The sequence below is a fragment of the Dermacentor albipictus genome, chromosome 2 (assembly GCF_038994185.2).
Source record: "Dermacentor albipictus isolate Rhodes 1998 colony chromosome 2, USDA_Dalb.pri_finalv2, whole genome shotgun sequence".
NCBI classification, from domain to species: domain Eukaryota; kingdom Metazoa; phylum Arthropoda; class Arachnida; order Ixodida; family Ixodidae; genus Dermacentor; species Dermacentor albipictus.
In genome coordinates, this window is record NC_091822.1 from 147,581,354 (window position 1) to 147,609,094 (window position 27,741).

The 27,741-nt window shown below is 45.7% G+C and overlaps 1 protein-coding gene across 2 annotated transcripts in view; it reads right to left on the minus strand.

The window, feature by feature from the left end:
- The window catches only part of LOC135899788 (uncharacterized), a 180,556-nt gene that overhangs the window by 82,309 nt on the left and 70,506 nt on the right, over positions 1–27,741 (minus strand). The window contains exon 2 of one of the 2 annotated variants that reach the window (XM_065429116.2): positions 16,783–16,836. The exons of the other annotated variant lie outside the window; for it this stretch is intronic. Within the exon in view, the coding sequence (XP_065285188.2) occupies positions 16,783–16,836 (54 nt within the window). The remainder of the gene's footprint in view (positions 1–16,782; positions 16,837–27,741) is intronic. 2 annotated transcript variants of the gene reach the window in all.

Here is a 27,741-nt window from a genome sequence, read left to right on the forward strand (position 1 = left end):
TCGTAAGAACCTTTTGGGCAATACAGGCCCCCATTCGTAAGTGAACTGTACATGCCATTGGCTGGCTGCCTTCAGCAATAGTGCGTACAGCAACAGGATGGACGAGGATCTGTTCTCACGGAAAAGTATAGCGGGAGGACTTCGCCAAAATACGGGCCGAGGCAATTTGTGTGGTCGATACGGTATATATTTTTGTTTGAAATTAACAAACACTCTACGCGGGCAACAAAAAGAACTAAGTTCTAAACAAGACTGCGAGTCGGCCTAGTTGGAACAAATTCATCTTAAAACTTATTGTGTGCAAACAAACAGGGACGAAGAATAGAAGAAACACAAGGACGATGACTATTCTTCGTCCCTGTTTGTTTGCGCACAATAAGTTTTAAGTTCTAAACGTTTCGAGACCCGCACGTGTCCCTATAGTTTTTCAAATGCGAGAAAGGTTGGGCCGTGCCTTATATACGTAATGTACAGCTCAATAAATTGCTACATATCTCGGGTGGACAACCACATGCCCGATTATGCGTATGAGGAGGGCATTGCGTTAATAAAGATTGCTGACGCAGTAGTTGGAGGGGGTAGCCGATTGCTTGCCAAGTCATTCCTTGTTTTTCTCCGATTCCCGCCTACGTCAGCGTTCGTCCTTGCAAAAAGGGACCTCCCGCTTGGGACAAAGATGCTGACACCGAGCGTTCGTGGCCTATGGAATGCATCGAGGCGAAGCTGCGGTATTTCCCCGAGTGGGCGGGTTTCCTATATATACGCGGTTGTAGTGAAACCACGGGAGGATCGCTGGACAAGGGCGTCAAGGAAGGAAATGCGTTCGTCGTGAGATTCTTTTTCAACCATGAACTCAATAGAGCTTTGAACGCAGTTTAGGTGGTCCAGAAACGGTTGCAAATCGGAGAGGCAAATCACGCAGAAACAATCGTCGATGTATCGAAGAAAAGCTTTTGGAGGCCGCTCGAAAGTAGTCAAAGCTTTGCTCTCGATGGCTTCCAGAGGGAGGTTGACACATATCGGAGAGACTGAGAGACCCGTGACTGCGCCAAAAACATGTCTGTAATAGTTCAAATTAAACATCAAGTAAGTGTTGCCGAGACAAAATTTCCGAAGACGACACGAATCTTCACGAGCGGTGCTCTTGAGGTTAGGGATGGATCATTGCTATGTATTTGCTTGCAGCACTCAGCGGCGAAATAGACCGGTACCGATGTGAACATCAATTTTACGTCGAAGAAGCCATCAGGTGGTCGCCGTCCAAGAGAAGTTGCTTCAAGATCTCAACAAAATCGGTCGAGTCTTTAGTGTGAGACGTTCCGCTTTAAACAACAGGTCGCATCATCTGATGCAATTAGCTTGATAATCTCTAAAGCCCAGAGCGTGTAAAGTGAACCATTGGGCTTAGTGGAACAGCAGGCTTGCGTACCTTAGGTACACCGTATATAATATATAGCAGGGGCCGAACCGTTGTAGCGCTAGAGGCGAAAATACAGGTACTTCTTTTCAAGGGGCAGGGGGCGGGGGAGCGAACTTGGATATCTTCACAAACAGCTGCTGAAGCTCGGACTGTACCTTCTTGGCAGGGGTCGTCTTCGACTTGACATTTTAGGAGTTAACATTTTGACTTGACATTTTAAGAGTTAACATTTTGGATCTGTAGACATGCCACTCCAGTATAACTTTACAGTTTCCTCCATTGGCGTACAGGATAACAATATTTTCGTTCAGTTGGAATTTTTTCAGAGCTTGTTTCTCGTGCTGTGATATGTTCGTTGATTTTACTCGCGAAAGTTTTGTGATCGCGCTAATAACTTGTGACCTTACTTTGTCCCGACGACAAAGACAACTAGGCGAACCACCCGCTCAACAGCGCCAGTAATATTTCTTGTCCTCAGGCCAAAGCCCAAGTTGAAGACCAAGACTGGGCTGAGGATTGACTGTTGCACTGGGTCCAGGTTGTGTCAAGAGATATTGACGATCCCCAGTAAACCGCCAACACCAAATGAAGTGGGATATGTACTAACTCAATCCACACCTCAGACGCTTAACTGGACATCTGGGAACCTACACGAGATATAAACCAGTTCATTGTGGCATATATTTACGTATATAAGGCACGGCCAAGACTTTTTCGCATTTATGAACCAGGGACCCGCGCGAGTCTCTAGATGTCATAAACGTTGTTCTTTTTTCTTGCCTGTTGGGAGCGTTTCTTCAACTCCAAGAAAATGTATGCCTCTTGCCAGACGATGTTTCGTAGAACGTTAGATTATGTCGTTGATACTATACCTAAGTTTGTAAGTTTAGATTGCTCGATTGATCGGTTGATTGGTTGATTCTAATGTCTCAAAGCAACAGTGTAGCTATGAGAGACGCCGTAGGGGAAGGCTCCGGAGTAATTTTGAACACCCGAAGTTATTTTCATAATAATAATAATAATAATAATAATAATAATAATAATAATAATAATAATAATAATAATAATAATAATAATAATAATAATAATAATAATAATAATAATAATAATAATAATAATAATCCAATTTATGTCTACTGCAGGACGAAGGCCTCTCCCTGCGACCTCCATATACCCCTGTACTGCGCCTTCTCGATTTGTCCCCGCCAAAAGGTGGCTGTCTTGGTCGGGACTCGAACCCGTGACCTCGTGCTCAGCAGCGGAACGCCATAGCCACTGCGCCTCCACGGCGCGCGTTACGCTAGCAAGTTCCAAGCACCCAGGCAAAGCGTCGCACGAACAGGTGTTCGCTGCAAATGGCATCGGCTTATATTCCGAGTAAACGCGGTACGCGGGTCGAGGGCGGCGCGGTTTTAGAACGACGATGGGCGCGTGCACATCGAATTGGCCGGCGCAGCCAAGGCATGCACGTCAAGCTCGGTGGCGCAAAAGTGGAGTGCTCCATATCCCGTTCTCACGCATTACACCCATTTACGGGGCACCCGTGCGGCCATTTCGTGTCCTTCTACATACGCCGAGGAAAGAAAAAGAAATATATAGTCGACGTTTGACCTTTTTCGTTTTGTAAATTTTGCCGCACAAGTCGATTCGCGCCCGCTGGCGCCCGTCGTTGAGAACGCTGCTTTTCTTTATTATTATTTGCTATATATCACGTCACGGCATACGGTGTCAAAACATTGAATAAAGGAGGCTTACGTAATAGGAAATCGAGGGTACGGAGATGATTGACACAAAATAACGATTATCAAAGTGCGCCATTCATTCGATCCACCAAAAAATTAAGTACAGCAATGCGAAAAAAAGCGCGTTCTTTGAAGTCGTGACTCCTTCATCGGATATTTGTAAATGGAATTATAGGGCTATTGTGCGATGTAATCAGCTCGGTACAGCCAGGGATTATGAGAACACATGCGTGTCTAAGTACAGTCATAGGAAAGGACGATGTACTTGTCCCATTATCACCAGGAATTACAACAAAAGCCATATGCATGGTGATTCTGTTCGAGGTGCACTTAACATATGCTGATCTGGGTTTACAGTAAAACCTGCAAGTTCGATTGTTCTTTTCACGAGAAAGAGAAGGAGGGAGAGAGACTCCAATGAATCCTGGAGCAGTGCCGCCTCTCCAACTGGACAGGCAGCACGCGTATCCATGAAGTAGTAAAGGCAAGGCGCAGAAGACCAGGACTTAGGAAGAAGAACACAAACCTAAGTCCTGGGCTTCTGCGCCTTGCCTTTACTACTTTAAGCATGAACCAACTAGCCCAAGCAAGAGTTTTACTTGACGCGTATCCATACTGGCATGTTAGTCGTGCCAGGCGGCGCCGCTAGCATGGAACTCTACAGGTGGGAATGATAAGAAAATGAGATGGTACGTACAGCTCGCGTCACGGACACGCAACGTCGACAAGACACACGACAACACATTTCTGTGAGACCAGTGTCTCACAGAAAGTTAAAATGTGTCTTGCGCGCGACGCACAAGGAGAGCTGCATAGGCCATGGGGCCAAGTACGTGCCGTATAACTCGGGGGTATTTTAGACCTTGACGCACATTCAATACGGTCATTATGTTGGTTCTTTGGAACGTGAATGTGCTGCGAGAAATGAGTCATGCTTTCGCGTAAGTTGCACGGTGGGCACCATGCTGATTTCATCCGTACATATTTACATATAAGAAATATTTTACACATATTTACTTACATATAGAAACATTTTAGAGCTCAGCTCTTAGGGGCCCGTTCCTACGGCAAGCGTCGGCGTCGGCGGCGTAACCGAGCGAACGAGCACAGCGAAAGATGAAAGACGCGAGCCGCGAACGGCCGAGACCAATGAGGGCGGCTCCTTCAGTGACGCGCGCGGGGGGGATACTGGTGTCATGCGGACCCGTCCGACCGCTCGATGCGTACTCGTACCTGGTTTCAGCCGGACCGCTCGTTTCGTACTATCGTCTGCTCGCGTCGGCTCTCGCTCGCGCTTGTTGTATTTGCTTGGTTTGCTCTCGTTCGCGCTTGTTTCTATTGTTATGGTTTGCGATTGTTTTGTCATCTGATTGTATGCGCGAAGCGAATTGTGTAGTACTTTATGGAAGCCACGCGGCGCCAGCGATTACACTGGAACCTTCAGCATGTCACGTATAAAAGCCGATTCGCTTGACCCACCGATCAGATTTCGACGATTGCCGACTCTGTTACATGTCTACCTCAAATTATTTGCCTCAATACACCGCGAAATGACAACACGTATAGAGCTGCGCTCACATTTCGCGTTAGGGAGCATCGTAATCATCAGTGAACTTTTTCGACGTAATCGCTTTTGTTTTATGCAGCCAAAGCACACAGCTCATTCAAACAGAAGGAAGAAAAAAAAGAAAATGCAAAATTTCAGTCCTTTGAGGCACATATCAAAGTAGAGGTTCTGGATCGCTTTTCGCTCTTCATAAAAACGAGGCGCACAAGTGAAAGTTGGCATGGACTGATAATCACAGGAAAGATTTTTCAATTTTTTTCTTCAATTTCTTTTATGCCGCTCGATCGTTCCGAGGCTTCGTAAAGTGGAGAGCTTGATTTCGGGTATGTCGTGGTCGAACTGTTCAGCAATGTTCAAGGCACTGCTCAGCTACGAAGAATGCTCACGGCGATGCATCAGCTGGTAATTTTTTTTTTAAATTGCTGAAGTTCGAACGAGTTGGAATCTATATACAGCGAAGCTTTGTGTGAGTCCCTAAAGAGTCGGTACACGAGTACACGCACACACACAAACACACACACGACCCGCCGTGGTTGCTCAGTGGCTATGGTGTTGGGCTGCTGAGCACCAGGTTGCGGGATCGAATCCCGGCTACGGCGGCCGCATTTCGATGGGGGCGAAATGTGAAAACACCAGTGTACTTAGATTAAGGCGCACCTTGAAGAACTCCAGGTGGTCTAAATTTCCAGAGTCCCCCACTATGGCGTGCCTCATAATCAGAAAGTGTTTTGGCACGTAAAACCCCATAACTTCACACGCACTCAAGTTATACCGAGCCTGCTTTTAAGCGGAGTTGGTGACCTGTCGCGAGTATTACGAACGCCTTGAACACATCACGGTTTCAGGAGCAGCATGGGCATACGTACCGAGCGCAGTTCATATTCGTTCTATCCGCAAGAAGCGCTTGCTTCCTCATCACCGTGCTGCCGCGGATGCGGTTGCCCTCACGGCTGGCGCCACTGCTGCCGCGGATGCGTAGCGATGAGCGCCATCTGTTGGTGCTGCAAGGAACCCAGCGGCGCAAGCGACGGGCGTACTCCGGTTTGATTGGCTGGCCTATTCGACAAAGGAACAGCCAGGCCGCAGCGCCCATGGTCACGAAACCAGGCGAGGCCAGCAAAGAAATTTAACAACGGATGTCATGACATTCTCTGTTCTGGAAGAACACAGTGTCCCCGTTATCGCACCACTAAATGTGTCTGTCGCTTGACGTCTCTAGCAACTTTGTCTTCAAGTTCACCCGAAAGAAACGCGGAGCGTGGTCTCCAAACATAGAATAGACGTTGCCAAAAACCTAAAAGACGAAACTTCTGTTCTGTCGTAACGAAAGTGACGTGTACGTTATCGAAAACAGGAGGTGACCTACATGTTCAAGAAAAAATCGGGAGTTGCCAATTTTATTTTTGCTTCCAAACTTTCGAAGGCTTTGTGCAGCGCCTTGTCTTTAATGTCTGTCATTATACTTGCATTGTCCGTATACCGGGTTGCCACCCACTTCTTAGTCATGCTAAAATAAAAGCAGTGTCTTTTTCTTTATTTATGCGAATCTCTAGATTTGTAATTCTTTGCTTTTGGTGGTTGTTGGAGATAGCGCTTGCCATTGTTTTATGGGTGCAATCTGGTCGGTTAATTCAAAGGTTAGGTTCCGGACATTGTGTTACGCATATACAAGAGCGAGACATTGTATATTCACTGGACACAAATGAATACACGCAGGCAGTGGATAGAAATGTGACAACCACAGTAGCGGCCCGCTGATAAAACTACAAAGTCACTGGCTTTTGAAGATGCAGTGCGATTGTGGCATTGTTGTCAAGTTTAGAAAACTATTAAATGGTAAGAGTTTTTTTTCTTGCCGCTAAATATATCTCGAACACGACAACTGGCAGGCACCTGGTCTTGAGGGCATTTCTGTTGGAGTGGCTTCTGCATGCTTGCTTGCTTGCGCGTGCATGCATGCATGCACGAACTAAACTGAATGCATAAATATCCAAAAAAGCACAAGTTCAATCTTGAATTTAATCGTGTCGTACAATGTACCCAAGAGAAGCCGGCCTCTTATTTATCACTGCAGTGGTCTCAACTCCTCTGTGCAACACGCTGGGTAAAGCGAAACACAACGTAAAACACCAGTTAGGCGAAGCATTTCATGGAAGTCAATACGCAACGCCCAGCAACATATCAACTTCCAAACCTAACACTTTTTGTAGATTATTAACGATGACGCAGCCGCAAGGAAGTGAATACATGTTGCGGGTGCATGCCGTCGCACAACAAATACAACCTACAATATTAAAAGTGGCGTTAGGAAAGTCGACACTAGCAGAAAATATTCATAAAATTCTCATACATATGTTTTATTTTCTTCGATTCAGGTTCCAGCGCCGTTCCGGCTTTCAACGCTTCGCTGCAATCATTACTATGGGTGTGTGAACACTCGAATTTTTAGATACGAATCGAGTACTTTCGTTTCGAATTATTCGATCCCACAATTTCGCATTCGATCTGCCCAAGTGGGCACTTACTCACAAATAAACCGGTTCTCTACAATATATGGGAGTTAACCTGCCACAAGGAAAGGCCCATTCTTTGTATACAACAGTGGATTCTAATGCCCTATCTGCTGATGTCCGAAACTCTGGTGATAGTCTTTTTTTTTATTTCTCACTCTTTTCCTGGGTTCTAGGACAGGAAGGACTTGGAAATAGCGCAGCATGTACAGCGGAAGATACATAAGATTACTTGTAGGACTCATTTTCTCCACGTTTCATTTCCGACTTCCGAAAGCACCAAGGAGTTCGATACACAATCCGATATTCGGAGCCCGCAGTTCGTAGTCAACACGATATTCGCATTGGAAGCGCTTGCCTCTTGTTTCTATGCTTCCTGTTATCCCCATCCACAATAAATATCTTTGAAGCCACCGTAAAGGCGAAGATCAGCTAGCGCTTAAGGACTGCTGGCGGTGCTCTAGAATTAAACAAAGCGATTTCTTCATGGCTTCTTCTTTGTTTTGTTAGCTTGCTTCGCGGCCCCATTCCTCTTAACCTTTCAGCAACACACATGTGTGCCTATTTCGAGCTCAAGGACGTGTTACTTCTACCACCACTTTCGCTCGTTCTCCCCTGGTATCGTTACTTACAATTTCCCAACATGCCACCGCCACCGTATTCAATGCGCGTAGAATAGCTGTCACTATATGACACGAAACTCTGCGTCGCATTTGTTCCTTTTAAATGCGTAAGCATTTCTATGCCTACCCAACGAGGAAAGCCGTCCGTCCCTCCGTCCGTCCGTCCGTCCGTCCGTCCGTCACGTAAGACGATCGCTTTCAAGATACGGACCGCTACAGCGAGCGAAATGACCTTCGTGTTGCCTCTCGCTTCAACGCGAACTAAGCGGCGAGAATACAGCGCACACGAGCTGTCAGCACTTAGCGCCCTCTGTCCCCATCACAGGTCGCTTTCAAGACAGGGCCCTACCCGCTGTGGTTGCTCAGTGTCTATGCTGTTAGGCTGCTGAGCACGAGGTCGCGGGATCGAATCCCGGCCACGGCGGCCGCATTTCGATAGGGGCGAAATGCGAAAACACCCGTGTGCTTAGATTTAGGTGCACGTTAAGAAACCCCAGGTGGTCGAAATTTCCGGAGTCCTCCACTACGGCGTGCCTCATAATCAGAAAGTGGTTTTGGCACGTAAAACCCCGTAATCTTTAAGATAGGGCCCGTGTGGGCGCGCCATACGCTGCCACCGCCGGAGTACGGTTGATCACGACTGATAATGGCTCGCAACGAGAGGAGGCATCGTTTTCGACCACGTCTACGTGCAAGGTCTAACAAACGGGACACTGTTCAGTTACGTCCCGTACTACAGCAAGCATCGGCCAGTGCTCATCTTCCACGAAGCAGCGGCACCATCCAAGCGCACTTATCATCGATGTTGAAGACGAAGAAGGAAGGATGCAAGAAGAACCAAACAAGAGACAGTATACAAAATAAATCTTGTATACATGTCTATCTGCTTCACTTACAAAACCTCTCTGATCCTTTCATCCCACGTCCGTATCCTCTGGGAGTTATTTATCACATTAGTAAAAATTTCTAATAGTCGCCTCTTCTTCGTGGCCTCATGATGGTCTCGGTTAACATTTCGGTGTTGCGACCGCGCTGCTCCTTTTCACGATTCTCTTGCGGTGTTTGTCGCAATTATACTAAACACAGCAGCTTACGACGACGAAACAGCAGGTCACTCGCAGCAAATGCTTACGCATCATTTAGAAAACTCCCACGAGAGATTCTGCGCGTAATTTTTATTGCGATTGCAAGTATATGGACACTTAGGCACATTTCTGCTATCGACGTCGCCTTGAGGTTCTGTATAAAGTGCAGCGTATTGACGGCGAGTTTCCGCGGTCATCGAGCGAAATGTGTTGGCTTGTGCAACATGTTGAAATGAAGAAAAAGAAATGGGCATGGGCAGGACATGTAATGAGGAGGGAAGATAACCGGTGGTCATTAAGGGTGACGGACTGGATCCCAAGGGAAGGGAAGCGTATCAGGGGGCGGCAGAAAGTTAGGTGGGCGGATGAGATTAAGAAGTTTGCAGGGACGGCGTGGCCACAGTTAGTACATGACCGGGGTTGTTGGAGAAGTATGGGAGAGGCCTTTGCCCTGCAGTGGGCGTAACCAGGCTGATGATGATGATGATGATGATGATGATGGCTTGTGCACGCGTGACACGTTGCTTGTCAATTTGGTTGTACTCGCGGTCAACTTTCTGTGGCTGTGAAGGGAAAGCTACGGAGGCAAATCACGCACAAGTAAGAGCGCTTCTGAAAGAGTACCGCGTTTTCATCCACGTTCGTTTAGGGTGAAGAAGAGAAAACAAACACCTTATTAGCAACAGTTAAAATAAGACAAAACGCACCACTGAGTGTAAAGGTTTACTTATTATGCGAAGCGTACTAGCCGCACAACCACGCTCTTCCTTGCTGCGCCGCGCGCGGCCGCGTAGCTACCATATGACGTCATAACAGCTGCAAAAGCGGAGGCTCAACTCGTGCGCTCGCTTGCGGCCGCGTAGCCACATAGCCGGGTCTCAGCTCGTGCGCTCGCCTGCATGAGTTGTTTCTTCGTCTAGCCGAACCAAATATAGCCAAGCAACAGCAGTTCACCAGGCTAAACAGTGGTTCAACAACCAAAATAAAGCTAGGATGCTTCGCATCCTGGGCTTAACCTTAGCTAAGCCACAGCCATTTTTTTTTGCAGCTTTTCGCCTTCCGCGTCTGGGGAAACGCGAAACCGTCGCACGTGGAAGCTGCGTCAATTCAGCGTCTGTTCCGAGCGACCAAAAGCACTGCCGTACTACTAGGCACGGTAGCACATGTGCAGCAGCCACGCGCTCGTACTTTGCCCTTCACAGCCATAAAACGTTGTACGGCCAATGACACTACTATCATTACTTCGTATAGCTGTCCACTAATTTGCTACCGCAATGGATGCTTCGCCTTCCGAGCGAAACTGGGCCTTTTTTTAAATATTGCTTTCTCTGTTTGTATGTCTTTCTATTTGTGACAGAAAATATGAAGTCGGGCTTCGAAAAGCACGACCTTATACCCTGACGCATTGATATCGCAGTCTTCCTGCGAAATATCAAGTTTCTGACTCGCGGAGCCAATCCAAATCGGATACTTTCTCCCCAAAATTGGCGCTGGGCTCCCAGCTGAGGAAAGCGGAAGATTCCGTCGCTGTGGCAATGATATCGCGCCTTCATTGCGAAATATAACGCGCAAGAACACCGTACAGTTGGAGGACCTTCTCACAAGCTTAGCTATATATACCAAAGAGCACAGTAAGTGTGTGGGCGAACGGCATGCTTGCTGCCAGGATTCTTTTCTCCAGATATGGTTTTATGTGGGAAGCCATTTTCAGGGTTTCCACCGAACTTTCAATTAGTTCTTTTAAAGCGGACTCCCTCCTTTATCGCAACCACCCACGACATTCCTAATATTAAAGCTTTAGCTTTCCAAGGTTTGGGGAGACAGTCGGCTTGACGGACGTCACATATCTACTTACAGCGTGGGAGTTGGAAAAAGAAAGTGTAATTATTTCTAGACAAGTAACAGGTGACATCCCTATAGCGGAAACGCTCGGTTTGTCGTGAGCTTTTCTTTTCAGAATTGTTTGAGTTTTTTGTTGCTGCTGGATGAACTGTAAATATCCACTTCGTCCTTACGTTACTTTAGCACGACACAGCCAAGATTCGATGCCCCGGTAATTGTTCGTTTAGTGTACTCACTAGTGGAAAAGGGCAAGAGTTGCTCTTTTTCTTTGGATATTCACACCTGCTTCATAAAAGTTTGCATGCTTATCCCATTGCCCAGATATGTATATTCTGCTTCCCTTGCAACAGGAGGCGCAGGCCTTGTCAAGCTTTAGTTGCTTTCTTGTTTGCGTCCACCACAGTGCATCCGATACTGAAAAAACTTGGCAAAATTACGCACCATTTTGCAGCTGCTTTAAGGGGCCCGCCGACGAGCTACAGCACGGCCTAAACGATCGTCAGCTGCCCAGCGGAACACTGAACACATATTGCAATAATTATTTCATAGAAACTCTGAAGGTTGCGTGAAAGAATGTTTCAAAGCTTTCGCATAACGCATGATTTGACCTAAACCCATCGCTTCGTAGATCACTCACTTACCAGGGATGATATCGGAAGAAGTACTCTGTCTACGTTGGACGCACGTTGATTCGCTATGACCGGAATTCGCTCTAGCTGTCAGCTGCGCCGCCACGCACTCGGCGTACTCTAATGTGACCCACAAATCAGACATAAATGAAGGCGAGCGCGTTATTGCAGTGCAGATTAGATCACATAGTTGTACACGGCGCTACACCACAGCACGCATATTGTATCGCATACGCGCTTCTCTAGTAGCAAATATTTGAAGATGCATACTCGTCGCGTGTTATGTAACATGAACGCCGCAATTTATTTTTAATCATGAGGCAATCAGCGCAGTAAATTGGAATACCGAACAATAAATGAGGCATAGAAAACACTCGATCCACCTAATAGAAGAACTGCGTCATGCCAGCTTTCCATCGTAATGATCATCATTCTTATGTTTTCGGTTGTGCGTGTCAGCTATGCTTCCGTGGTTGCGTAAAGGCTTGCGCATCTTCTTGATAGCTTGCAATACCAGGCTCAGGATTCGCTGTTCTTTATGTTCCAGCGAAGGTTTCCTGTAACTGATAAATGAGGTCCCAGGCGCAGTATTTCCCAAAGCACATTCCGAGCTGGTTCTTTAAGCGTTCTTTAAAAATTACTTCAGTTTTTCTCAGTTGTCGCGGGCTGCTGATTGCAGCAATTTATGTAGGTTTTAAGAGGAAGCTTTAGCTGGGAAAAGCCTAGTTAAGTACATGAGAACAGAGGAATTGTTTTTCTCGGCAAGCACAGCACCAAGTTTGATGTGGTTAGTTGCACTTAACAAAAATTGTAATGTAGTAATTTTAGAATGGCGGATTTTAGATCAATGCGTGAAATTTTTTTTTTTCGAGAATTGCAAAATTTCAGAAAGCTCAAGTATTAAGTTGACAGCTGTTGAACTTACCAATGAAAACTTATATCACGCATCTATGAACTGCATCTAATAACACATATAAAACGGACGAAATTGATGTATTATGCACGTCCCTGAAACATACCAGTAATTCGAGTGTAGGACTTCTGAAACATTTGAAATGTTCTTGTAAACTGTGTTACGATTTTATGTAAGCTCTAATTTCGGGCGTTGTAACGTAAAGCTATTCCAAGCTTTTCTGTTCCGATTCTGCAATCAACCCTCCACGATTGGTCAAAACATTTTCGAGGCACAACCCACTGCGCTTGCCTGCCACGCGACGTCACAAAAACCACGAAAACACTCCATCTGATATACGTGCACACTGATCATGCACGATTTGACCGAACAAAAGAAAATAATTTCCAATTCGACGCCTTCTTTTTTCATTAGAAAAAAAAAGGTATCCTTTGACCAATTGCTATTGTGCACATTTTGCCACGTGAAACCCCAGAATTTGATGTTTTGTAAAAGAAGCACTATATCTGAGAATTTTATAACAGGGACCCCAAACGTTTTGGGGTTCCAAAGAAATAGCGTCGTATCCATTGCGCATGCGCGAGACGCAAATTGCGCTTGGGGTTTGCATCGGTCGCGCTATTTCATGATTGACCGGAGCCCCAAAAGCTGCCGACAAGCTTTTCGTCAACAAACATGGTGACAACCATCGAAGCGCCAGCTCTAACTTACCAACAAACTGGGCTCGATTCGTGGTAACGCGTGAAGTTCGCAAGCTAGGAGAAATGACCGCGGTTGTCGCTTTCTGTCAGCTGACGTGTGCAATGAATATTAATTTGTTGTACACCGCTGCTTCAGAATTCGATTGTAAACTTCATGGCTCGTAGGCCTAACATGGCTTAACTTGGCGGGTGAAGGCTAGTAAAGTTACTCAAAACTAAGGACAACAAATTGCTTGCGACTAATCGACTAACCTCTAAGTAGTAGTTAAACGCGGAAACGCGATAGGTGACATCTACTCTTCTTATTATAAAATAGTATATTTTATTTTAATATTAATAACAGCTTTTCTTTGACGCCGCAGTGGCGCTGCAAGCGCAAGACGCTATCCGCAAGCGCAAAACACTATTGTAAAACTATTCTCTCCTGCGTGCCCCAACGCCAACACGCGCAAAGCTCGGTGGGATCCCGAACTACTGGGGCTCTTATTCTAAAACTCTGTTTTCACGCGTGCATTTCTTGGCTTTTTCGTCGGCGACCGTTCTTCACCTGATTACCACTACTAGCTAGTTGGCGCTCGCCGCGAGGCGTGCCTAAGATATCTAAAATTTTTTAATGTTGTCACGGATTCTGTAGCAAACTCCGCGTTATCAGATGCCTCACCAGCTGCAGTGCCAAACGTCAATGAATTTTGTAAGCTTCACAGAAAAAAAAAAAACTCGGTGCCCTTCCACTCAGTGAAGAAGGATGACCAGCGAAGCAATGTATGTGGGCCCCTTAACGGCGAACACACCTCCGCCGCCTGTCGGCCCGGCATTGCACTATATTCTAAATTTTTTTTCTATACGGGGACAAGATAGTGGGGAAAGAAGCCCTGAACAGCTTTGCTATTAAAACAAAAAAAAAATAAAAATAAAACGTTACGTAGGTATCCAATAAAGCGTAAGTTTAACATTGTATTTGCTGTGCAGTCTTAAACAATTATTTCTCTGGTGGCAGTCTGCAATTTAGAAACATAAGTATAATGAAAAACTGAAGATTAATCTAGCAGTCATTTACGCGACTAGGGTCCCGGCTCAACCCTAATTGCGCTCCTTAAAAAGGCGATTTCGCCGCTGACTTTCGAATGCTTCAACACACACACACAAAAAAGAACGCGCTTTCGTTCTTGTTTTTTATGCATTTAGCTGGGAAACGTTGTGTGGCCCAATTAAATATGTAAGGAAAACACACGTATGCGAGCATCCAAATACATGCATTCGGGAAAGATTTCTCTTTTTTTCACGTGCCGGCTGAAGTGAACCAAATGCAAGCCCGATCGAGCGAAACGTAACGCATGGTACGCGTAAAATCCGGCAATATCATCAGCACATAATGCTACTTTATGCTCACTACTGGGCGAATGCCTATCCGTAACATCGATCTCCAATCACCCTTGTCTTGCACCAGCTGACACCATCCTGTTTCCATCAAATTCCCTAACTTCATCGCACCACCTAGTTCTGTGCCGTCCCCGCATGCATGCTTCTGTTCTCTTGGCGCGCTTTCTGTAACTCTTTCAGACCATCGGCTATCTGCTCTACGCATTAGATGGCCGGTCCAACTCTGCCTCTTCCTCCGACGCGGCCTGTTCGAATACATGTAAAACGCAAAAACGTTTTTCTGAGATAACCCCTCGACCGATTTTATTGAAATTTATTGCATTTGAAAGAGAAAGTTGAATTCAAGTGATTGCTGGAAGCGAAATTCCGATTTATGGACTGAATTTTGTTAAACGGATTTTAAAAAATACAAAAGTTTGAAAAAACATAGAAGCCCGAAGTTTTGAAATTAATAGCTCTGCATCAACAACAGATATCACTGTTCTGTAAATAGCATATTCATTAGATCACGCAAAGTGGACAAATTATATATGTCAATTTTTATTATATGTGAATTTGTTACGTTATGTACAGAAGTTCTGCAAAAGCTGTATTTCCATGATAGTAAATTTTTTGAGATTCATGTGTAACATATCAATATTTGTCCTCTTTAGATGCACTACGAGATGCAATTCACAGAATTGTGGTATCGCTTTTCATTGCTGAGTTAGAGAGTTGTAAACTTGATAGCTTCGTTTTCTGAAAATTTTCTATTTTTGTCAATTTTTTTATATTGACGACCTAAATCGAAAATTCGAAACCAACAGTCACTAGAGTTTTAGCTTTTCTTTTAAGTACAACAAACCTCGACAAATTTGGTGCAGTGGTTGTCGTGAAAAACGAACTCTCCCTTTAAATGTATATGGACAGGAGCACCCAAGCTAAAGCTTCCTCTTAAATTTCAGCCCTAGAACATCGGATATCCCCGTTTACTCTGCAATCCACAACGCTGTTTTTCTGTGTCTTACAAGGCTATGCCCATCTAGTTTTGCTCCATCGCTAGTTGCGCAGTCCTTAGCTTCTTTGTTGACCTCCAAATCTCTGCACCATATGTAAGAAGTACCGGTAATATCACGAGCAACAAAAAACGAAAAGAAAGAAAGAAAGAAAGAAAGAAAGAAAGAAAGAAAGAAAGAAAGAAAGAAAGAAAGAAAGAAAGAAAGAAAGAAAGAAAGAAAGAAAGAAAGAAAGAAAGAAAGAAAGAAACGAAAAGAAAAGGAAAGGGGGTTTGATTTGAAGAGAGAATAGAAAGCACGGATATATCCTAATTAATAGAGGGACACGCCTGAAACAGCGAGCTTAACCTTAAGAAACATTGGAACGGCGTCATGGCGAGCCGAAAGACGACGTAAAAAATAAGTCGGTAAAGCGTGTAGGACGTTAATGTAGCTCGTGTCGACGGTCACAACATAGCCGTCAGGTAAGGGTCGCGAACATCGTACTGCCCATTTTAATAAATACCGAAGAAAAAAAAATAAACAAAGATGGTATAATTTTTTTTTCCGGCGCGAAAGAAGGCCTAGCGGGGTAAAAGCCGCGCACGCGGTTTTCAGTGTCGTCACTAATGGTCTCAGCAGCTGCGTCGACCGTTCGGGGCTATACAGTGAAAGCGGACGCGTTAATGGGAGCGTCTAATTTAAGCACGCAACAATAAGGACGAATATCCGCGAACTTTAGCGAGCCGTTCTTAATGGCAGCTACTAATAGGAACATTAGAAACAAAAAAAAATTAATCTCGAGAGGGTTTCTGCGAGCCCATCGGCTGCCGACACAAGCAACCACGTCAACAGCGACTCGGGTCTCATAACGCAGCGGGTCGCCTCGGCCACATTCCAGAGGTGCATGGAGGGGAAGAGGTCGCGTAGGAAGACAGAAATCGCACGGGCTGTCTGTCGGTCTTAAATGCATGTTTTCCGTCGCTCACCGCGCGGCCTTTGTATTTGTCATCCTGGCGTGATATAGCTGAGAGGTTTTGCATTACGACCGACCCGAGCCCCACCCCGCCATAGAGCAACAACGTCCTGTCGGCAAAGACGTATACCACCGCTCGCGTCGCTGTTGGGCGAGCCAACGTTGCGGGTCGTCGGTGAATGTTGAGAGAAGGAAGAGAAAAAAAACGACCGGCCCTTTCTGTACGAGCATGACAGGACTTCTCTGGGGTAATTAGAGGCGTCAAAATATGCCTTCGGGGCTTGGAGTTAGTTTAAAAGGTGCTACGCACATTAGGCGCGAACTTTCCGGTCATTCGCGCTATATATTCCCACCACTTTTTTGAGAATGCCCACAAGAACATGCCCGAGACAAATCTAGAAGTAAAGGGAGTAATAATACCTCGTTTTCCGAGGGGTGTGAAGACGCTGACGGCGATCCCAGAGTGGGCGCGAACTAGAAAGAAAAGGAGAAAGGTGACATTCTTGCGAGCACGCGATGGACCACTATACGACTTTCTGGGACGTCTTTTAATACATTAGACGTCTTTAAGACGTCTTTTCGTACATTAGAAGTCTTGTAGATATCTTTGAGACAGTATTATTAGACAGCGACGCTTGTCAAACTGACACTCACACTAGTATACAGCTGTTTCTGTAGGCATACCGATCCATCATCCGAAATATGATGACATTGCAAAAATGTTTTTAAAAGATTCTCGCATTCTTCAGTACGGACCACTCGACTACTTTCTGCATTTTTATTTTCCTACGAACAGTGAGTGGGCACGACAGCCAGACAGCGTGAAGAGGCCTGAAACTTCTCAAAACGTTTTAGTTGGCTGTATTGATATAGAATATTCCTAGGTTGCCGCCATTAGCGAGTGTTCCAAACTTTGTGTCACACAATCAATCAGTGCCTTGCACAATCTTCATCATCACGATAGAAACTGAGGAAGTTAAGGTGAAGTCGGTAAGCCGAGCTCCATATTCTGTAGTTGACCCCATTATCAGTCCCGCAACCACAAACAACCAACACGCTGGCGGACCTCTGCACCCGGCACAGCAACATATAGAAGTGAAGTGGAAGTACGCAGCAGAAAGGAAGGAAACACCAAGCTCGTTCCACCTTTCTAATTCTAATGAGAGCGGAGGATTAGCATGGCGGATTAAATCGGTGGTGGATACAGGAACAGCTATAGCACGAGCGTGTCGTTCCTCGCGTTCCCAACGCAAGGCGTTCCTTTTGTTCGGCGGAACTGCGCTTCCCCGAAATCACGTTCCCTAATCCCTTCGAAATCCCGTTTGAGGGAAAGCGAAGTCCCTCATTCCATCAGTGGCCGCCGCGTTTGGGTTCATTGTTACTGCGCACTGAAAAGGAAGCAGGGAAACGTGACCTGGTTTTGCAAAATCCGAGGTACTTCACTATCATTACTATTTTTGTTTTAGATAAATGACGCAGGAAGTCGGTAACGTTGAAAAAAAAAAGTCGCTTTGTTTTCCCAAATGCGGGTGGCATCACCTCATGCGCGCGCGGAAGTGTTATGCGATAGGACTATCAGAAAGCTGAAGATCGAATTCGTTCGATCCGAGCACAGAACACGCTTACACATGGAACCGAGACAAAACAACATGCTAGACAGGAACAATTCTGACAGCCTGTATTCCCCGAATTCAGCACATCGGGCTGTCAGTGATACGCAAGGACATAGAGAAACGGACGAGTTGTAATACCTTCACGATACAGCAGCGGAAAAAAAAATCGAAAAAGGAGGATAACAAAGAGGGAGACACAAGCATTGTCACTGGGGGAGAATAACGGGTTTTGTCGGAGCTAGTTAGTTCGTGATTACTGTAGCGCATACAGAACACGTTTACAGACAGAACATAGCGTAGGCAACACAGCGAATGTCTAACTAGCAACTGTATTATTAATTTAAGTGCATATATATAGTGCTTATGGAATATACGTAAAGATTCTGCGTAAATCTACCTGCCAGCAGGCTTTTTTTTCCTTTCTATCTATGTACATGTGTCTTTCATACATTATTAATGTGCCTTAAGTAAACATTTCAGACGCTGATGAGCTATACGCCGCGTCGACTATTCTTTTTCATGCCTGTAAATTTAGGTTGTGCGATACACTACAGATGACAGAGGTCAAGCAGGCGCGTAATTTTCGAGTGAACTGTGCCCGTTGGTTAACGTGACACGCGGTGTTGCGATGACATTGCTCTAGAACTTGCATCACACATGGCGGCAGCGTTTATCGACGTGCTTCGATTTACTTTCTAACCACATGCGCCACTATGCATTAAGCGAAATCTAATAACGCCCAAAAATTGCACTGAGTAGAGCGACCGCAGTTTAAATGAGTGTTATGCAAACGTACACGCTTATACCAAGAGAACGAAGCGCAAAGCACGTTAACGCATTAGAAGAATGAAATCAGCGAAGTTACGTAGTAAAAGAGACTGATTCTTGCGCACTCATGGTGTGAAATCCTTCTTTAAATATGCCCGCCGAAAACAGAACAAAGCATGCATAGGGTTAAAAAAATTAACAGGTAGAGTGGGGTTTTTCTAGATGATCCTGCAAATCTGGAGTTTCCGGAGGAGCAATCACATTGGAAGTCCAACTTGCGTTTTCCCAAGATAATACGCACACGCGAAAATAAGAGCACTGGCACTGACGACGTCTGACGCTGTGTACGAACTTGAAGTTATTCGACACAAAAGTTATCGCCTTATAAGGCACATCTCGGCAAGAGAGCGAGTCCGAATACGTTTCCGAGGTCGTGGCGCTGCCGACACGTCTACGCCAAGACAAGTGCGTCTTTGCCGTTCATTGCAATGAGAGATGTCCTTGTTTTGTTGGACACAGGGCGTACAGCTTTCCCCCTCCGGAATATGCGGAGGGATTATTTTGAAGTCTCATGGAAAGTTTTTTTTTTTTTTTGATCTCCTGTCACAGATAGCATAATCCTTGTCCTTGAGATAAATTATTCGAAGAGGTTCACATTACTAGCCCGAGAAATAGAAAAAAAGAACACATATTTAAACAATATAATTAAAGCTCACTAATTAACTTCTTAATCAATTACCTTACTTTTATTGGAATTTACTAATTGTAGCCGGTGAGCTTGCAAGATGTATCCACTTGAAATGAGTCTCCAGGAAGACACCAGTTTTTAGCTATTATTTCCCAAAGTGTGGGGGTGAAGTACTTAATCATATTAATTAAATTATCGGGATATACGGGCCAATACCGCGATACGATTATGGGGCACGCCGTAGTGGGGGGGACTTCGCATTAATGTCGACCACCTTGGGTTCTTCACCGTGCACTCAATGCACGGTACACGGACACTTTTCTTTTGTATTTCGTTCCATCGAAATGTCGCCAGAATAGCAGCTTGGGCTTGTTGGTTTTCCATCGTGCTAGTAACAGCGCAAAATGTAGACAAGAGACGAGACAAGACGACACCACAAGCGCTGTTACTAGACCACATTTTGCGCTGTTACTAGCAGGACGAAATGCGGCCGCCGTGGCCGGGATTCGCTCCCGGTGCCTTCGGGCTAACGCAATGCCGTAGCCACTACGCCACCACAGCGGTTGGGAGACGGGACGAAACACGTGGGCGTTCTAGTTACTCTTGTGCTTCAATGGATGAAAGAGCGTTCTTGTTTAAAAAAGAAAGTAAGAGGAACAAGAGTGCATTTCTTACGGCGTGTTTAATGACGCATGTCTTCAAACTGTTGGCGTCCTGTAGATCAATTCGTAGTGGGTACGCCTTGAAAACGCACCGGATACAATTAGTAAATTACAATAGGTGCCCGGATGCCCTGAAGTCCTTGATTACAAAGTTAACTAGTGAATTTTTTAAAAGTAAGTTGAACATGACTTTCGATTTCTCGTACAAATGCCCGCTTCTCTGAATAGTCCAGCTCAACGACTGCAATTATATTAACTGCAGCAGACGAGTTTTAAAGGTTCCAGGATACTTAAGAATGACCACACCGAATATACGTCCACGTTACCACGGTATTACGGTCACGTAAAGCCGAAACGTTCCCCATGAACCACTACACAAAATCTGCGAAGGACAGGATCTGCAACATCTCATCCGAGCCAAAAACTAATATCAAAAATATCCGACGCACGTACCTCAAGATAATTACACCAATCGACAAGTACTGCAATTTCTTTAACAGTGTTGATTTTTTACGTCCTTTCGTTTCCTCGAACCAACGAACCTTGCGCGCCCCACGTAACAGTGACGCATGTGACGTCACTGCGAACCAGCAGTAAACCGACTACGAAATTACTGTAACGTTAGAAAAATTAATGTTGCGCCATGCATCATACTAAGCGATGTAGGTCACCAGCAATGGAACAATGAGTGCACCGCGCCTTTGCGCCATTATGTACGATTTCATAATCAAGACCAGGCTGGAGACCACTCTATCGGTTTGATTTTTTCTGCCTTCTGACGTCATGGTTGCGTCACGTTTTTAGACAGCAAATAAAAGGCCACACAATAGAAAAAAAAGTTACCTAATAAGAAATTGTAAGTGCCTGTGTGTTCGCGTTCGCCATAGACTGCGCGCCTGCATAAGTGTGCGGAAGGTGGAGCTCAAAATTCATGTCTTCGCAGTAACTATACGCCGGAGTTTCTGAAGAGACGTGGCTTAGTCATTTCGGCACATTGCAAAAACAAACAAATAAAATAAACAAAGCGACGTGTTCAATATTCAGGCACAATCTTGAGTGCGTATATCTGGCATAAACATGCAGGGTGATCGTTTTGAAGTTTTGTGAAATTTAGAAATATCCTTTTGCAGATGAAGTAATTCTTGTCCTTGAGCTAGATTGTTCAGAGAGGCGGGCGTCACTAGCACGAGAAATTGAAATAGAAATTGAAACACATATTAAACCAAGAATTAAAAATACAATGTTTTTTTAAAGCAATTTACCGCGCATATCGCAATCTACGAATTGTAGGCGGTGAGCTTGCAAGGTGCGTCCACTTGGAATGAATTTCCAGAACGATTCCAGTTTGAAGTTATGCGCCGTCAAACTTGCCATAAAAATTCACTATTGCTCCACTTGCTTTTTTAACGAAACGCTCTGTTATGCCTTGAAGAACAAAAGTAACTGGAACGCCCACGTATTTCGTTCCACTCTTTGGGAAATGTCTCGAAACTGTTGTCATACTGTAAATTCATTCCAAGTGAATGCATCTCGAATGCAAGTTCACTGGCTACAATTCGTAAATTGCAATACTTGGCGTAAAATAATTAATCAATAAATTAATTAGGGTTTTTTGGCCATTAGTTGAAAATGTGTTCTAATTTCTCGTGCTGGTAACGTCTGCCTCTGCGAATAATCCAGCCCAAGGACAAGAATTATGCTATTTGCTGCAGGCGATTTTTAAAAGTTCAATAAAACTTAAACGTGATCACCTTGTATACTAAGGCTGGTACTGAGCTTAGAGGGACGTAGTCACGTCTGTGAGGACGTATTTGTTTGCCTGATTATGCGTGTGTATGTTTCTCTGCATTCATGCATGCGTGCGTGCGTGCGTGCGTGCGTGCGTGCGTGCGTGCGTGCGTGCATGTGTGCGTGCGTGGTGCGTGAAATGTTACACGAGCTATTTCTTCCATACGCTGTCAGTTTCCTACGCTTTCATGTTCGTGTACCCAAACAACGTCGTAAACATCTGATGTGGAGCGGTCCGCTTGTTTACAGCAGTAACGTGTGCCTTTTCCCTCACTTCTCTCTGTCAAAAGCAGGCGCCGTTTCCTGACAGCGTGTAATCTAGCACATCTCTAGGCAATCCCCTTCACGAATAAGGGGATTGCCCTTTGTTTCACCCTTATGTTGAATGTAGCTCGGCTAGCTTCAATATTGGGAACGCGTGCAGAGACTATCTTCAAGACATCGTCGCTGCTGTTGCGGTCCAGCCACAAAATCAATAAAACGCAAAATTATGTCTCCATGCAGCAGAAATGAGGTAATCGAAAGCTGCATGCATAAAATGTGCGGAAAGCTAGGTCAGGACGAGCATTGTACCATCAACTACTCGCTGACACAACCTCGATATAGATTTCTTCGCAAAGCTAAGCCTCGAGTTACTTAATACGAGGCTTTTTTTTTTTTTGCACCAACTTCGCGGGTTTGCTAGACAAGAGAAGACAAAAAAGAAAGAAAGAAAAGAAAAGGGGGATTACTTTTTCTCAAACCGGAACATGCAAAAGGGAGATGAGACTCGGGTGCATTTTCTTTCATGTAAACGCTCATGAATTAACAATTTCGTGGCACACTCGAATCGCGAGTCGCGTGAGAATTCCAACATAGCTGTATGAGTCGCCATGCGTGGGTCGTGCTCAATTATGCAGCAGCCTCCTGGCTCGGGTCGTTTCGATGAGAGTTGTACGGGTGTCGTGAGCCTGCGAAAATAATGTGGAGTACGCAAAAACAGCACGCGCTTTGTGTCGTGGTCTTCCACGTCCCTGGATCATATGTGAGACATTATTAATGTCGCAGCTTCGCCCGCAAGGCGAAGCATCAATTGCGATAGCAAATTAGTGCTCAGTCATACGAAGTAAAGATAGTAGTTTTATCGGCCACATAAATTTGGAAACATTCGCTTACTAACTGAAGCAAGCACGGTGCCAGCGCGCACGAGCAAACATGAATACATCGCACTCGGTGAGCGCGGACACTGGCTGTCGAAACGCTGGTGTGAGCAAGCGCAGCAACAGCAACAAGCGAGGGGTGTTATGCGTGGTCTATCGCTTCGACGCAAGAGTGGCGAGAACAGAGCGCGCTCAACGGTATGAGCCGTCTACAGATCCCTTTCAGGATACAGCGCGCGCGACCGCGTGCGACCGCGCAACGTACACACTTGTTGGCGGAGTCCGCCATACTGTGTGCGGAGACGCTCGTCCCACGGCTTTGCTCGACGAGTTCGACGACCGACCACTGTCAGAAGAGATAATCCTTCAATATAGACGTGACTCGATATCCCGTCAAAGATCGTGACTGCTCGACTCAGTGAATGCTTATGGCATTTTATTCTTTATGGGCTTTTTCTTTCGTTTCTTTTTCTTCTACTCCATTCTTTCTAATCGCATTTTCCCCAACCCCCAGGCAGGGTATGAAAGAGGAGACTCGACGGTCTAGTTAACCTTCCTGCCTTCTTTCTCTCTGTCTCTCTTTCTTTATATTGTGTCAGTATAGAAACAGAGACGCTGGCAAGTTTCCGGTATTCCTTCCAGCGAGTGAGACAGGCGACGGCGATTGTCTTCGTCAGCGCTTGTTTTTGTCAATTCCCGTTTTTTGCCTTCCTTTGTCTGTTTAATAAGATCTCGTCTGTTTAACTTTCCAGGTCTCACACCTTACCGCAGTAGTGCGGAGACGAAGAAGCCCGCATATTTTCAACAGTTTTCCTACGCAGCGAAAGAAAATTTAGAAATAAATTTCTTTGCATATTACTGGAAAAGTTATGCGTATAAATCTGTGCCCATCAGGGATGACAGGTATTTCTTTCAGCTGAAAACACAGGAAGAGGTGCCTCAAACGTTGTGCTAACGTTAACAGACTTTCTTTTTTCCTTGGTCGGTACAGTGGGTTGATAAGACACAGCACAGGAAGTTACTTGAGGTAGCAGGTTCAGTGCTGCCAAGGCACGTGCATGCAAAACAGTCTGCAGTCGCACCCCGTTTATAACGAATAGGCTTACGCGCTAAAAGATAGTTTGATATGTAAAGTAGTTCGATCTACCCGCACTGACCTATATATAGCGAACTTCATCAAACTTTTGTTATGTGTTCGCTAAATACAAATTTGTTATCTCCATTTGAGAAAAGTAGAAATAAAAGAATACACTTATTGGAAACAAAACTACGCAGAGTAGGCAGTAATGTTTCCCTCTTATTTGAACTGTTTCTGAGCGCCACTGTAAGAACGCCGTCCTCTAAGAATGAGTTTGCGTAAACCTGCTCCAGTTCACTCAGGAAAGGTTAGACAAAACAAAGCAATAACAATAACTCACATGAAGGCTTGCATTCGCGGCATGCAAGCTGCTTAATGGCGCTGGCTGCTGACGTGCCGAATTAGATATAGCCAAAGTACAGTTCTTTATGAAAGAGTTATTTCACACGTGTATCGGTCGTAAGTTCTGCGTTTCGTTGTAGAGGATAATTTGCTATATCCGAGTTCGTTATTTCGGGTTCGGCTGTATACTCCACTGCGGCCCGAGCAACTCTTTCGTGACTGATCACAGGTACTATGCAGTACGTGCATCGCTAGGTAGGTTCCTGTCTCGCCTCGTTTCATGAAAATGAATATGAAGTGTCCAATGGTGAAGTCGAGCATCTGATGCCGACAACAGCAACCCTACTGTCTAACTGTTAAAACAGAATCTCATGCATGTGTCTCTCTCATGCCAATGCCAACTAAATCTTTTGAGACCCCTGGCGCATGCGTCACGTCACATAGCACGAGTTAAAGCATGTGTACGCACGCTGGTTCCCATTCGGTCGCAGTGTTGCCACCCCCTCTTTTTGCCTTGCATCGCGAGCGGGAGCGCATCAGTTTCTCCCATTCTTGTATCGTGGCAGCTAACCCTTCGAGACGCCGTGTTAGGGCTAACACACACCGGTTATTTGAGGAGGTCACGGGACCGATTGCGGCTGGCGACCACAAAAGGTAGACTCAAGGTGACCGATGTTCTTCACGGCAGTTGCGACCGGCCAGTCGGCGCGCCGAAATGTTTCGCAATATGCCATTCGCGCCTGCTCGCAATGCATCGTCACGTAAGCGCCAGGGTATACACCCAGGCGTTCCTGAGCATCCGATTGGCTCATCAGTTTTGCGACTGCGGTCGCGGGACTGAAAAACTGAGCGGCGAGCAACTGGCCCCAAATGCGACCGGTCGGCTGAAAGTGGTCAATTGACTGACAGCGGTCGCGCGACCGCTGTCAGTCAGTCGCCCACTTTCAGCCGACCGGTCGCATTTCGGGCCAGTTGCTCGCCGCTCAGTTCCTTTGTATTCGAACTTCAGTCGTCACTACTACTTCATCTTAGAGAGAGAGAGAGAAATACAGGAAGACAGGGATGTTAACCAGTCGATAGTCTGGTTGGCTACCCTACGCTGGGGGAGGGGAGAAAGGGAAGAGAGAGAAGGGAGAGAGAAGATGTAGATACGTGTACGGACAGCACTTGAGTTAAAGCCACTCGATAATTGCTTAAACGAAAGTCAGCCCGATGTTACAGTTTACGGACAGAGTTGTATGCGCAGCCGCGGAAGCACACCTACTGTTTTTCCATTGGGAACCGCCGTGGTGGTGCAGTGGCTTTGGCGTAGCGCTGTTATGCCGGAGGGTGTGGGATCAAACACCACCGCCGAGGCGGCCGCATTTCGAATGGAGGCGAAATGCAAAAAAATGCTCCCGTGAACCTTGCATTTGGTGCACGTTAAAGAACTGCAGGTGGTCAAAATTAATGCGTAGTCTCCCCCACTACGGCACCTCTCAAAATTATATTGTGGTTTTGGCAGGTGTAACCCCAGAATTTAATTTTTCTTTTTCTCGTTGAAAGTATTACGTGTACACATGACGTCACTCTTCAACACTGCGCTGTGCACGCTATGTTTTCCACAAAAACCTGCAAACGAGCATTTTACTGATTGATCGATTGATCGACTGATCAACTGACTGATCGACTGACTCTTCGACTGACTCATCGACTGACTGATCAACTGATCGACTGACTCATCGACTGATCGACCAACCGACCGATCGACCGACCGACCGACCGACCGACCGCTGGTTTGGTTTGATGCCTACGGATATGGCTTAGACTGGGAGCAGTCACTTCGTTTTCTTCCATATGATTCCCGAAGCGTTTTATACAACAATAGAGCGCATTTTTGTTGTTTTTCGGCATATCCACTCGTTCGGGACTGCTATTTAGCTGAAAATGTGATATAGACCCATAGGACATTCATGTGCACGCAGATTATTCTTCAATGATAAAAAAAGAACGCTCATTGAACTCGTGTGCCCAAACTGTTCGCAATGTAAAACAGAAGCTGAAGATCGCTTCCTGAAGCTTGGCCTGCCAATAGCAAGCCATCAGCGCACACTGCGACTTAGAACGGGAGCTGTCGCCACCTATGATAAAGTTCATTTTATTTGGTACATACTTTGTACTGAAGGCACTGGGGCACGGTGCTAGTGAAAGAAGAGGAGGACGAGTAGCGCTTGAATGACTTGTTTCGGCCTATAGCACTGCGAAGCTATACAACAAGTGCTGCTAGGCAAACATTCCATTGTAATCTATATCTTTTTTTAACAGAACCACAACCGTCATAACGTTTGACGAAAGTGAAGTGCATCTTTTCCAGCTCCTTTTCGAACCTCTTCGGACTTTTCGAAGAATACATCGCGTGTTCAATCGTAACCTTTGAGTCGTGGCGCCGTCATTTGACACCATATCCATAACGGTGAAAAAAAAAGTACAAAATTACAATTTCGCTTTTTGTGCCACGCTTCTGAGAGCTTTTTCGCGCTAAGCGTGTAAAGCAAAGAAATTTATGCCTACACAAAAAGAAAGAAAAAAAGTAAGGCTAGGAAAAGGCTAAGCCAGAGATGTGCGAAAGCTCCGAGCCTGCAGATACGCAGTATAGCGCCACTCGTTCCCGATGAGACTTCTCTTCCTTTTCCACGCCTCCGACGAAACGAAACGTGTCGAAAGCGTCCGCGACGCGCATTATGGGGCATTTGTCCGGCCGCTACACATAAGTGCGGCTATAATGCCCGTGAATGAGCACGGGTCACACCACTGGCCCTCGATTCGTGTAGGCTAATCTTTAGCGTTACACGAGCCGTTCCGTGGAAACGGTTGGCCCCGTATTTGTTCCCGAAGCCAAGCGTTTCTGCTGTGTACGAATGAACGCTGGGTGCAGAAAAAAATAAAAACAAAGATCGAGAACGTTCCAAAGGAAACAACCCGGCGTACAACGCAGGGCAATCGCGGAAATGTATATAGGGTCTGGTATATAGCCATTGCTGGATGCAATCTACGCGCACTTTAATCTACGCGTCCGAGACCGGGGGCACAGCCCTTGACACTCGCAAGTTGTGACGTATGTCCAAATGCCGTCACGTTGGCGTGTTGAGCTAATCGGTCAAGGGGGTGGGGGGGAGGTACGGGGAGGTTGCGCGCCCGCCGGGTAAATCGACGAGAGCTGACAAGATGGCGAACATGACAATATGGCGGAACGTGACGCTGCCCAATATAGAGCACCAGTGTAGCAATTTCTGTTCGATAATAATAATAATAATAATAATAA